The sequence below is a fragment of the Excalfactoria chinensis genome, chromosome 4, assembly GCF_039878825.1.
Source record: "Excalfactoria chinensis isolate bCotChi1 chromosome 4, bCotChi1.hap2, whole genome shotgun sequence".
NCBI classification, from domain to species: Eukaryota; Metazoa; Chordata; class Aves; order Galliformes; family Phasianidae; genus Excalfactoria; species Excalfactoria chinensis.
In genome coordinates this window covers 84,020,335-84,032,768 of record NC_092828.1, presented here as the reverse complement: position 1 = coordinate 84,032,768, position 12,434 = coordinate 84,020,335, and the positions used below count along the sequence as shown (strand labels likewise).

Sequence of the window (12,434 nt, the reverse complement as noted above, 5' to 3'; positions counted from 1 at the left end):
CTGATGGAGGGATTTTTTTTTTTCTTTTTAAATCTTACCTGGGGTGGAAGCAGAATTTAACTGATTACCATCCGCCATTATTTACTTCCTGGAAGACTTTTAATCACAACTGCCTCCCTCTTGCTGGCCGAGTCACCTGGAGGCTGATTGCACCCCATTCACAGGGTGCCATCGGTGGTGGCTGAGCAGTCCCCCTCTCAAGTTGCCAGCCCTTTCTCTTTCTTAAGATTCCCTGCAAAACATGGCGAGTTTCTGGAGCTCAGTGCTTGGACTGCTGTGGTGGTTTGGGGTGTTTGTGTTCCCTCCTAGGGACTGATAGGCTGTTTGTGGTGCTTGTTTCCTTTCTACAATCTCAATGCTGAGTAATCTGGTCATGCATGATTTGTTTTTTGCTTTGCACGTTTGATTTCTTGTCAAATGCCCTTTTGTGGCAGGGGCACATTCCTTTTTCTCCTTCTGGATCAATTCTCCAGTTTGCCAGCGCTTCACTAAGTTGGTCTGACTTTTCTGCCCTGAATATGTGGCATTCCTGTCCTCTACAGGCTCTGCAAGGACCCATTTTAATCCCTTACACAACCAGTTAATGATAGTTGTGGAGGGAGCAGAGACTGGGAGAAACGCTGCTTTAAGATGTTTGTTGCCCCCCAGTGATTGTGGTTTGGGTGTATCTTTAAATCTTGGTGCACTCCAAACATTTTTTTCAGTTTAAATAAATTGAAATAACTGGAAAGAAAAAGGTGTCTGGAACACAAAGCTGGAGGAGGTGGTGTGGCAGTTGCTTGTGTGCAACATGTCCAACTCAAAAGAGGAGGAGATGATCAAGCTTCATGTATTTGCCCTGAGCGCTCAGGATGAGATTTAAAAAGCACATGATCCCCCCCCACAACTCTTCCTTTGCATGGCTCCTTGCTCCTGTTTTAGCATTTGGAGTTCTTTAGGGCTGCCTCATTACCAGTAGCCAGATCGGTTTGAATGAAAATAAAGCTGACAGAATACAAGCTATACATCCTCCTCTGCTTAATGAGAAATCATCTACATTGTGTAGCTGGACTGAACAGACAAAGATGAGTTATTGCAGAGACCTAAATTCGCTTAACTCCCAGCAAATGGAACAGTGACTCCCCTCGCAGGGTCACATCACTGTGTTTGGTGATGACACTCCAGGAAGCAGCTCTCTCACAGCAAGAAGCAAACCGTGACCCCACAGCTCTCTGGAAATCTTTGGTGCAGGCTCTCTGGTTGCTAATCTCTTAGCCTTGACATTCAGGTCCAAGAGAAGAGGCAAATCTGTGCTGCCTCTGCTATGTGCTTGACCTTTGCAGCAGTTGCCACTGTAAAAGGACAGTCCTTGGATGGAGGCGGCAGTGCCCTGTGGCTTTGGGAGCATTTTACATCAGCTGCTTCTCGATGTGATGTTGGAACGGTTGCCAGAATTGCTCTGATCTGACACCAAAGCCGTGTGCTTCAGCAATGGATTATCTCCTCTTAATCAGGAGCACACAACAAGCTTCTGATTACCAGTCCCCAAACGGCTGGCCACAACTCATTTCAGCTTCTCATATGTAACTGTACAGCGCCAGGTTCTTGTGTGTGTGTTTGGTTTGCAGACACAGGGAGAAGACCAGAGCTTTGGAGTCCAATATCTTATATATCCTGTCTAAATATTTGCTTACAGCACAGCTCTGTATGCTGTGGGGGTTTCTCCTGTTGTAATTTAAACCTAGCCCAGCCTCCGTGTAGCAGAAGGGTACATATTTCCAGCAGTAAGGGAAATACTTTTTCTAATAAAGAATAGGTGCTTTGGGAGTTGTTGGACTCTCCATTGCTAGATGTTTTTAAGGTGAGGATGTGCTGGTTTTTGTGGGTTTTTTTTCCTAGTATATGTGGTGTCAGATGCATGTTTACTTCGCTTCACTGAGAAATTAGTGGGTGATGTTCCCTGGCTGTATAAACATCTCCCTATATGACAACAGCCATGGGATGCAGGAGGAGTGCTCTGGTGTGATGTTTGTCCTGAGCTGCCACGGAGCAAGCCGTGCAGTGTGACCACATCTCATGGCACAGCAGTAGCTGCAGCCTTTTTTCATCTTTACCTCATAGTGCCCCTCCGCTCTCCCAAGGATTAATAATTTTAGAAGGATTAATGGTGACATTAAGATTGTTTAAATGCTTGATCCCTTCTATTAAGCTTGAACTTTCATCTCCACTGACCTTTCAGGCTGAAGTTTTCCATGCTGGAGGCAGTGGTTTGGGGAAGATGAGGTGAATGCCAGAACAGAAATTGGGCTCAGCTGTTTTGAGGAACTGGAGCAGGGCAGGAAGCAGCAGATAACTCTTCTTTAGCATTTCTGCTATCCTGTTTCTTCCTAGATAAGCTGTTCTTCAGATTGTTTGCTTTTGTTAAAGACGCCTCCTGAATCTCTCAGAAGATCCAACTGTTGTGCCAAGCCTGTTTTAGGGAGAAATTCTGTTTTCTAGGTTCATTGCACAGCAAACAAGGGGAAAGCAAATCCCTAAAGCCCTGTAAGCAGAGGGACTGCTAAATGACTGCTGTGAAATGCTGGCTGGTTTGTTGCCGCTGCATTTAAACCAAGTTCTGTCTCTTTCTTCAGAGTGCTCTGTTTTTGGGGAGCAAGATTTTACCTCCAGTGGCATTTAAGAACATTATACCCAAGGGGCAAACATGCAGCAGGCTTGGTGCTCGCTGTACCCCAGAAACAGGAGGATTTGCACAAAACTACTCAGCCACAGCCGGCATCTGGGAAGCTATTAAATGCTGAGTGTCCCATTTCTGCTTCGCTCCTCCCCACTGCCCCCTGACTTTTCCATTAGTATCAAAGATAAAACAAATATGAAAGTGTAAAATGAAACCCCGGTGGGACAACAAGCGGAAAGAAAGTGAATCCGAGCAGCAGGAGCTGGGCAATGGTCCCTAAGGGGCACGTGGGGCCGCAGGTTGGGTTCAGTGGGGTTATTTCTTCTGGGCTGGAGGTAGGTCAGGGCTGACATAGATTTTGAGAGGCAGGAGTGAGACATAACTTCTTTCATGGTCCTTTGTCCCCTTGCAGATGGTGGGTAGCTCACATACAGCATTTAGGTTGCTTTGTTCTATGCATAGGGTGCAGGCAGCTGCTGGAGGAGAGCCAGCCGCTGTCCCAAGGAAAGAGGAGAGGCATGTTCCCTTCATGGAGGCCTTTTCTCGTTGTCCTCCATCTTGGTGGTCTCCTTCCCACTGCTCCGGACGGAGCTGAGACAAACACTGAAAGATGAACCCTGCGTCTGTCCGGTTCCTAAAGTTAGAATTTGGCAGATTATCAGGATGCTACACCTGACCAAAATAACTGCCCTTTTGGGACCTTACTGTCACATTAACTCTTTTATCAGAAACTGCCCGCAAGAGCAGAGAAGTGGGGCTTTGTCCCGCTCTTGTGCCAGGGTACCTCATGTTTGTGGCACCTGCAGATCTGTTCTCAGGAGTCCCTGTGCATCAGGAGTTATGCAGAGGGACTCTGGAGTGGACCTTTAATGGCTGTTGTGCAAGAGCTGTGTGTATTTTGAATCAATTTTTGAGGAGACAGCTCTGCCTTTAGAACCTTGCATTAACGTACAAATGACATAGTGGTGTGGTCCATCTGCTGCCACACGAGAGTAGGCGAAGGCACAGCTTCATTTTGTTCCCCTCTAGAAAGGATGGTCACAAAACCTCCCATACCAACCTGGGTGGAGAATGGTGGGATGATCCCTCAAGCTTTGCAGTGAAAACCATTGCCTCCTGCTGAGAGCTGGTCCTTCAGGCTTGGTTTTGGACTTGTGCTTGTCTGGGGTACAGATGGAGTGATTTAGGAGAAGCAGAAGGGAAGCAACCACCGACACACTTCCTTTAGAAAATCCCACTTGTGGGTTTTTGTTTGCACTTTCCCACTCACGCCAACAATAATGAAGCAAATTGTCTGCTTTCTCTGCTCTCACTGCCCTGGAAGTTTGTTTATTCTTGTAGCTGGCTCCTTTCCATCTGGAGATCTTTAAAAAGGTACAAAAAAAAAAAAACAAACCACTATGATTTTTCTTCTTGTTCTTTGAGAAGGTTCACAATGCTGAGCTAACAGTGAGGGGGAGCCGACCTCTGCTTTGGGAGGCTCACAAAGATCCGGAGGTCACAGCATCACTGTGGGAGGAAACCCCATGTAGAGGGAATCTCTTGCCCCACAGGTGAAGGGGAAAAAGATGAGCTCTATAACTGAGTGAAGGGTTCAGCTATGGGCAAGACCACTTTCCATGTGGGCTTAGAGGAATCAAATAGTCTTCTTTCTGCCATCTCGGGTGCAAGCAGTTCTGCCGTTAGGATTGCAGGTAAACTTTTCTTATGCTTTTGGTTTTTTTCAGAAGACAAAGACGTGGGCCGCACGCTTTGTACTTGGCTACAGGAAACGTGTCTGGTGTTCTCTGGTTACTAATTGCTGTCAACCTGTCAATGAGCTATTGTTTGTCTGTTTAAAATTAACTCTCTTTTCCTCCTTCCTGCACAAAGAAATCACCTAGCAATTGTGCAGGCTCTGGTTGCTTGTGTAGTATCCGGAGCTGCTCCCTGGATGCTGATGGAGCTGGTGGCATTTGGGTTCTTGCAGTGGGCTTGAGAGCATGATATTCCCTTGGAGCTGACTTGTGCTGCTGCCTTATCGGTGTTACACGTACCTCAGCATCCAGCTGTTTGCACACTGGGTGAAAAAGAGCCCTGGCTCTGCCTGGGAGAGCTCAGTGCAATGTGAGACGGAGGGAACTGAGGTTAACAGGAGCGACAAAGCTGGCAGCTATTTGGCAGCGAGGGTCCTCCTCAGGTTCTTCAACAGCAGTCATAGGAAGGGAGGCTTAGAAAAAGATGCAGGTGTCAAACACCCTTGAGTGCTCCAGTTAACTATCAATTCACGCAGGATGCATCTCAAAGGGACTGCTTCAAAGTTTCACAGCTGCTGTTTGCTGTGTTGGGGTGGGAAGCTGGTGTTTTGGTACCAGCTGGACCATCAGTTCTAAAGCAGCTGGGAAGTAACAGGGGAATGGGTGTGGTGAAAATTAGCCAGGAGGAGACTGGAGGGCAGCAGTAAGGGAGGAGTGCTGGGGAAGGTGGTGTTGAGTTGTTGTTGCTGGGCTGGGAGTTTGGGATGAAGAATGTTCTACTGGTGGGTTAAACCACCATAGCAGGTCCAGAGCAGGAAGTGTGAGCAAGGAAAGCCCCTGGAAAAGGAGGTGAGGAGGATATTAAGCTTGTGTTTGTCCTTCAGAATGCACCAAGAAAGGACCAGAGCACTTCCGCTTTCCTAATTGTTAGGATGGGTGTTAGGTGGAGCAGGAACATGATGTACTGTTATTTGCTTCTTGAACCACAGAGTGTAATCTTGATACCATTCAGTGCTTTCTTGCCCCCCACCTCTTTCATTGCTTCTGTTCCTTTACCGAGTTCGATTGCTGTGTGGTGCTGCTCTTGGGATGAGCATTAGCTTTTCTGAGCTCCTGCCAGCCCTGGGGTGCAGATGAATGTTTTTGGGCCCACCAGAAACAAGGGTTTCCTTCTCGTTTGTTTGTTTTTTAAATGACTATTTTTCTCTTTTTTCCCCTCTGTGACGTTGTGTCCCAGTTGTTGCTTTCGTCTTGGAGCATTTGAATAATTAAGCAAAGTTGTGGGAGATTTGGCAGTGCCTCCCAGCTCTCTGAGGCTCACATATCATGGCTGTCTCTGTGACACTGGTGTGATTTAAGCCCGTGTTTCTTCTAACTATGCGGAAGAGTTCTTCCCATGTCAGTAAGTGCTAACACATGTTTGAAAACAGGACAGAGGAACAGCTTGTGGATTTGCCCTGCCCTTCCTGAGTTCATATTCAATAAATGTGTTAACACTATGTATTCATCGGTTTCTCAGCACTTCTGGAAAAAGGTTGTTAAGCTATGGTTTGTTTTTCCCTGGTGGAAATTACAAATGTGATATATGTAATGAAGGAAGTGAAAGCGTATTAAAAGTAATGAGGCACATTTAGAGTAGGTGGCATAGCTGTGAATGGCTTCAACTTTGAGGTGAAAGAAGCTGTGAAACATTGGTGCCTTTTCCTCCCAAGGCTCTTCTATCTGTCTGCCGTGAATTCTGCATGCATCATAGGAGGAGCTGTAGGGTGGGCTTTGCATCCACAGATGCATCTATACAAGGGGATGGGGATGGCCCCTCTGTGCTGTGGCTTGGGCAAGAATGTCTGCAAGGGAATCCATCTTGCTGCTATGCACTTTTTATGAGTAAACCATTTCATGGGAAAGTATAATTAATCTCTTTGTGGCAGCACTCTGCTGCATACACTAGAAAACGTCATTATCTATGCAGACAAGCAAATTAAAGGTTTCGCTAAGGCAGACAGTCCTTAATTAATCATCATCTGGACAACGTATTAAAAGTATACCTGAAAGGGCGGGTGGCAAATTATCTAAAACTAATTAGTTGTGCCCATAAAAATGCAGCATATTCCCTCCGTGCGCTTGAACCTGGCTTTATTTGTTTCTTAAGGTGTGTCGAATAATTGTACATCTACCAGTTTGCATAAGTTGATCTGGAAATCTTCATTAGAATAACTCTAAGGCCAGTTTGAAAACATGGCTGTAAAATAAGCAAACCTAATGCGTGGGAAATTTAGGGTGTCTAAAGGCTGCTGGGAAAGGAAACGTGGTGTAGCCCTGGTTTGGAAGGATGCTTGTACACCCAAACACTGCCAACAAAGGGGCACCTGTGCAACGTGGAAACTGGAAGCAAAACTTAACACCCCAGGGTGAGCGGCTCTGAGTTGAGCTCCAAGGGCTCCTGGATTGGGGCATGGAGGTTGTGCTGGGGCTGGAGGCAGCTCAGGCTGGCAGTTCTGCCCTTCTCAGCAGTGTTTGTAGGGAGATGCCAAAACAGGCTGTGGCTGAACTGCAGTGAGCCCCTTTGATGTGTTCTTCTAATCTCCAGGAGCTGCCTTGGATTTAGGTAGGGCTGTATTGTACTGCAGAGGGCTTTCCCCATCCAAAAGCCATCTAATATGAAAATCCCACCCTAAATATTGAAAAATGTTAGCACAAGGAATAGGAAAATGCTACATCCGTTCCTCCTTGAGGATATTTTCAGATGAGACCGGTGAACTCAGCGTTAAAAAACAAAAAAGAAGTCCAAGGAAGTGGATTTATGGTCTGTAGGTGGAATTTGCCCTGTGCCCTACGGTGGGTGGGGTGGTTGTTTCTTCGCATAGCTGATGTATCCTCAGCTTGGAAGGGAGATTGCTTAGAATTCTTCTGGCTGTGGAATCCGGTGTAATGTGGAAGCACCTTCAGGAGGTGTTGGGTTACAGCCAGGGCTGGTCTGCCCTCAAGCTGCTAACAGGTGATTTCTTGTATTACCTGAAAAAAAGGAAATTGCCAAGTAACTGTGGTTAAATTTTCCCATTGTGGAAATTTGTTTTATGGAAGGGCTTGTTTAAAAGCAGGAATTCCTTTTCCTCCAGGACTCTTGTTACAGAAATATCAGATGCGTCGTGTCCAGACTTTCTTACTTTTTCCTCACATCCTAGCTTTTCCCCTGAGTGCTGCCATTGAAATTCTACACTGAAATTCAAACGTGTTAAAAAATAAACATAGCCCAGCGCTGTCGATTGCCTGCCTGCAGATTACATCCTTTTCTATCTCGAGAAGTTAATTGCATTATAAATGTCATCTTCCTTCTGAGCAGCGAAGTCCATAGGGGTGCAGGGGATGTATTTACGAATTTCAGAGTTTCATCCTGGAGTTAGAAAAGATTTCCTGGCTGCTGCCATGGGGCAGCTCTGCAAATGGCAGCCCTGGGACCATCAGAGGATGGTATGGCCAAGCCCTGCTCCCTTCCTGCTGGCACTGTCCTGAGTGACAAGGTGGTTTTCCATCAGTGGGTCTCAGCCGAGGTGGGGAAAGTAGTAAAACGTGCAAGCAGAAATAAATTCGCGAGGAGTGTGTAAGGTGTTGGGAAGGCAGCATTTCTTAGGGAGATGACAGCTCATTATACACCTCCTTATAGTTTGCAGTGTTCAGTGAGTTACAAATAACACCGATACCAAACACAGAGTGATCGGTATAGGTGCTCAAAAGCGGGCTTTCAGGAGCACTGCTTGTGGAGTGAAACCTTGCCTGATGTTGCGTGCTGCTTGCTTTTGTCTGGGGGGCCACCCCATGGTCTTTGAGTTTAAACAAGATAATCGGGAAGCCAGAGCGAGGCTGACATCTCTCTGGATAGCAGAGTCTCGGAGAGCACTAGCAAACTATGATGTGTCGCCTGTGAAAAATGTTTGCATTTGACAGCTTTTCACAGGAAGCCTGTCAGAGTGATAATTTAATGAGTACAGATTGCTTGCAACACAGCTGTAAAACGTGCTTTTACAGTGCTGTAAAATAAGCAACCAAGTCCTTTGTGTGTTTGCTTTGTTTGAGAACAAGTCAACTTCTAATACAAATGAAAGGTGGTCATTTATTTTACCCAGCAAACAGTCAAGACGTAAGAGAGGAATCTGCCATTTTTCTTCTTGTGGTGGCAAGGTTAATGCTGGGTTATGCTGGCGTTTGCTAATCAGCTTGTTTCTGTGAAGGGCAGGATTAATATCTAATGAGACAGACTGAGTTACCAGTCAGATTAGCATGTAAGTCATAAAAAGGACTTTTGGACTTTCCTGTCTTTGCTGCAGACGTCTTTACCCCTGGTTTGCACAGGGAAAGGGTTGGTTTTTTGCCCCAAGCTGATTTGTTTAAGGGGAGAAGGAAGACCCCTTGTCACACTTTTGGTGTCTGTCTTGCTTTGGCCTCCTGGGCTCGCACCCACCCAGCACCCTCCATAGACCAGGTCTTGCTGTGTGGCCCAGCCATCCACGTAAGGCCCATGGACCCCAGCCTACACAGCCTGGGATGTGCTGGAGAGACTTTGCAGGATGGGCACCAGCCCTGCAGACACACACTCTTCTGTCCACCTCCCCTTCTTAACTGGAAAGTGGTACTTGAACATGTATTTTCTGACTGTGAGAATGATTTGCTGGCTCCCGAGCCAGAACCGACAGCTTTGCACCTGCATGGTGCTTCCTTCGGCCATGCGACACGTGGGGCTTTCAGGAGTGGCTGGTTTTGGTGGGAAGCTTTCCTTTCCTCTATTTACCTTCCTTTTAGGCAAGGAAAAGCTGTTGGTGAGAGGACTGCAGGTGCACAGATCTGTACAACTATTTAGGTTTATGTTTTTTTTCCCCCTTTATTTGTTTTTTAGGATAATGAATGAACGTACCCGGATTTAGCCGAGATTAAAATTTGTGAAGGAATGAACTACTCTAAAGCTTGAATCAGTTTATTCAACTTTCAGTTCAGAGCATAACCAATAATTAAGTCTAGGCAGAAGAATGAATTGGTTATGGCACTAAAGATGTATTGCTTGAGATAACTTTCTTGGCTTAAAATGCTGCATTGGGTTCCTTTAGGCCAATGGTTGGAAATATGTAGTGGATTTCACATCAATGTCATTTTGAAATACAGTTGTTACTGAAGAGTTCTGCTGATGCATCTGCCAGATCTTGTGCCTGGTATGAAAGTGTTTAAGTAAACAGCTTATTTAGTGATATTAAAAGGTCTGAGCTGAGGAAGGAAGTGAGCCTTCAAAATGATTAAGTGAATTAGAAATTAATATACACCAAGCTAATCTCTATAGTATAAACTCAACAGAAAAAAATCTTCCTGGAGAGGAAATGCCAGTCATGGGAACGAAAGTGGAGGTTCCTGCTGATATTGGACAGAGGACGTGTCGGGTGTTTGAAATCAATCTCTTCTTCCCTGGATCATTTCTCTTGTGCTCCTAAGAGGCTGCATTATATACAGCTATGTCAACCACCAAGCCCCATGACTTTGTTCGTCAGGAACTCGAAGAATGTTTCAGTTTTTCCAGAAAATGTTTTCTGTGTTAGTCTTTGTTTGTACTGGACCACTTTGAAGACTAAAATCTGAACTTCAGCATACTTTAATACATTTTAACAAGGTTTAAATTCACACCACGCCAAAATATTCTACCCCCTCCTTCTAACAACTTCTGGCTTTAAACATTACTCCTTTGAGGATTAAAAAAAAACCAACAGAGGCATGTTTTATTAAAAAATATTTATTGAATATGAGTCATAGAAAAGCAGAGGTCAGAATCCTCTATTGCAGTGGCATGCATAAAATAACCCTTTCCTTAGGCCCCCCTTGAGGCTGCGCCCTGGGTGCCAATGTCCTGCTGGGCTCGGAGCACACGCATGAGCACCAGCAGAACTGTGGCTTTTGTTTTCCTTAGAGTTTTGCAGGTCCTGCTGGGTGGGCAGAGACAATTTCAGCTGTGAGGAGTGTATGCTGGCCACCAGCCCATGGTGGAAGTCCCTGTGGTACTTATACTTGCTTGCTGTAACTCCCTCCTGTGCCTATACAAGTGGAGTTGTGTTCCAAAATGGCCTAAAATGCTCAGTGAATCTCTCCTCTATTATTTTATCTCATCTGACAGATATCCAAGGCAAAGATTGTCAAGTAGGGTGATCTTTCATCAGACCTACTAAATGCTGGGTTTTCCCCTTTGAACCGCTGCCACTGAGAAGGGAGCAGAATGTCTTTTCACTTGTGCTGATGAAGATCGGCTTACTAGCAGTGTCCAGTTTGCCCCGAGCAGTATCTGCAGCTCCCTCCTTCGGAAACGAAGCCTTTACCCAAGCGTTGCATCTTTGGCAGCACTGATTTGGAGGGGGTTGTTCTTTAAATTGACCTGGCAGATGCATGCAGTGTGCCAGATGTCACTGGGTCACCTTGCTGCTGGCGTCAAGAGATGTGTGCGTCACTGCCGCGATGCCGTGACGGTGTTCCAGCAGTGGCTGCTCTCCGGCACCAGTCTGTCTGGTGTTCTCAAAACACTGAGCTGAAGCTGGCCTTTGCTTCTTGAAAGCCATGAAACCCAGAGCCGTTCTCTGTCAGCTGAAAAATCTCTTGGCCTTCTTGTCAGTGTCAAGCCTTTAGCCCTTGGATTTTGAGCAAATTCTGGCTTAATTGCACTTTCTTTGTACTGCCACAAACATCTGAAGTCCTGTCTGCAATCAGAACCAATTACATAATTAGAGACAGGCCCTGCCCTGAGATCTGACAGAGCTGAAAGAGAGGAGAAAGAACACAAAGGTAGACTTTTGGGTCTGTTCTTAAGAATGTACTAAACTTGTTAGTTTTTGAGGTCGGTTTATCATCGTTGCAGAAAATGAACTGACAGTAATTAAAATGAAAGATGTGTTTGTTTAAACCAGCTTTTTTAGAACAGTTCTTTTTTATGTTTTACTTTCGGACAGTTTGGGGCTTTAGAATGATATTTTTCAAGATGGCTGAGTGGTAACATAAGAAACTGCTTAATTTTTTTCCATTTTGCTGACTTTTGTAATGATATTAATATGGATCAAAAGGTATTTCACTCATCCAAACCTTAGGAGGGCTTAGAGAGTGGTTTTCAAGGGTGATTGGCTTTATGAAAAGCAAGCAAGGATTTTGAGAAATTATTTGAAAATTAGACATGGAAATGATTTAAAAATCAGTTTTGTCTGAGTCTCCTTGTGCTGCAGTTAAGCAATGTGCAAACGCTTAACCCGATGCCAACATTTACCATGGCTTCTCTTGTTCTTTCCTAGAGTTCTTCAAAGAGCTTCTCGAGAACGCAGAGAAGTCACTGAACGACATGTTTGTGCGGACGTATGGCCGGTTGTACATGCAGAACTCAGAGCTGTTCAAGGACCTCTTCGTGGAACTGAAGCGGTACTATGTGGGTGGTAATGTCAACCTAGAGGAGATGCTCAACGACTTCTGGGCACGCCTGCTGGAGCGTATGTTCCGGCTGGTGAACCCACAGTACCACTTCACGGATGAGTACCTTGAGTGTGTCAGCAAGTACACGGAGCAGCTGAAGCCCTTTGGGGACGTGCCACGCAAGCTGAAGCTCCAAGTGACTCGAGCATTTGTGGCAGCCCGCACCTTCGCGCAAGGCCTTGCCGTCGCGAGGGACGTCATCAGCAAAGTGTCTGCGGTGAGCTCCGTCTTGTGTTTATGCCTCCTTCCCATGGGTTGCGTCTTTCCCTGTCATCACGCTTCTGCAGTGTGCTATGGATGCGCTTGGCTCTTCTGTAGGTGCCTAAATGCATGATGGATAGTTGAGCACAGATGGGACTGGTTTCTATCTGTTGGTAGGAGAGCCCAGCTGTGTATTTTGTGATAAGAGTCACGTTCTGCCCATGAGCCACCACTGTCCATTACTTTAGGCCAACAGTAGGGGTGTTTCCCTGTTTGGTGCTTGTTGTCCTGTGTACAGAACAGCAACAGGTTGGAAATTTAAGTCCCATCTGCAGTGGAAATAAACATGTTTGCTTGTGTAATTA

The 12,434-nt window shown here is 45.8% G+C and overlaps 1 protein-coding gene across 1 annotated transcript in view; it reads left to right on the top strand.

Moving 5' to 3' along the window:
- The window catches only part of GPC4 (glypican 4), a 62,998-nt gene that overhangs the window by 27,366 nt on the left and 23,198 nt on the right, over positions 1–12,434 (top strand). Inside the window, exon 3 of the mRNA XM_072336186.1 lies at positions 11,694–12,085. Coding sequence (XP_072192287.1) covers positions 11,694–12,085 — 392 coding nt within the window. The remainder of the gene's footprint in view (positions 1–11,693; positions 12,086–12,434) is intronic.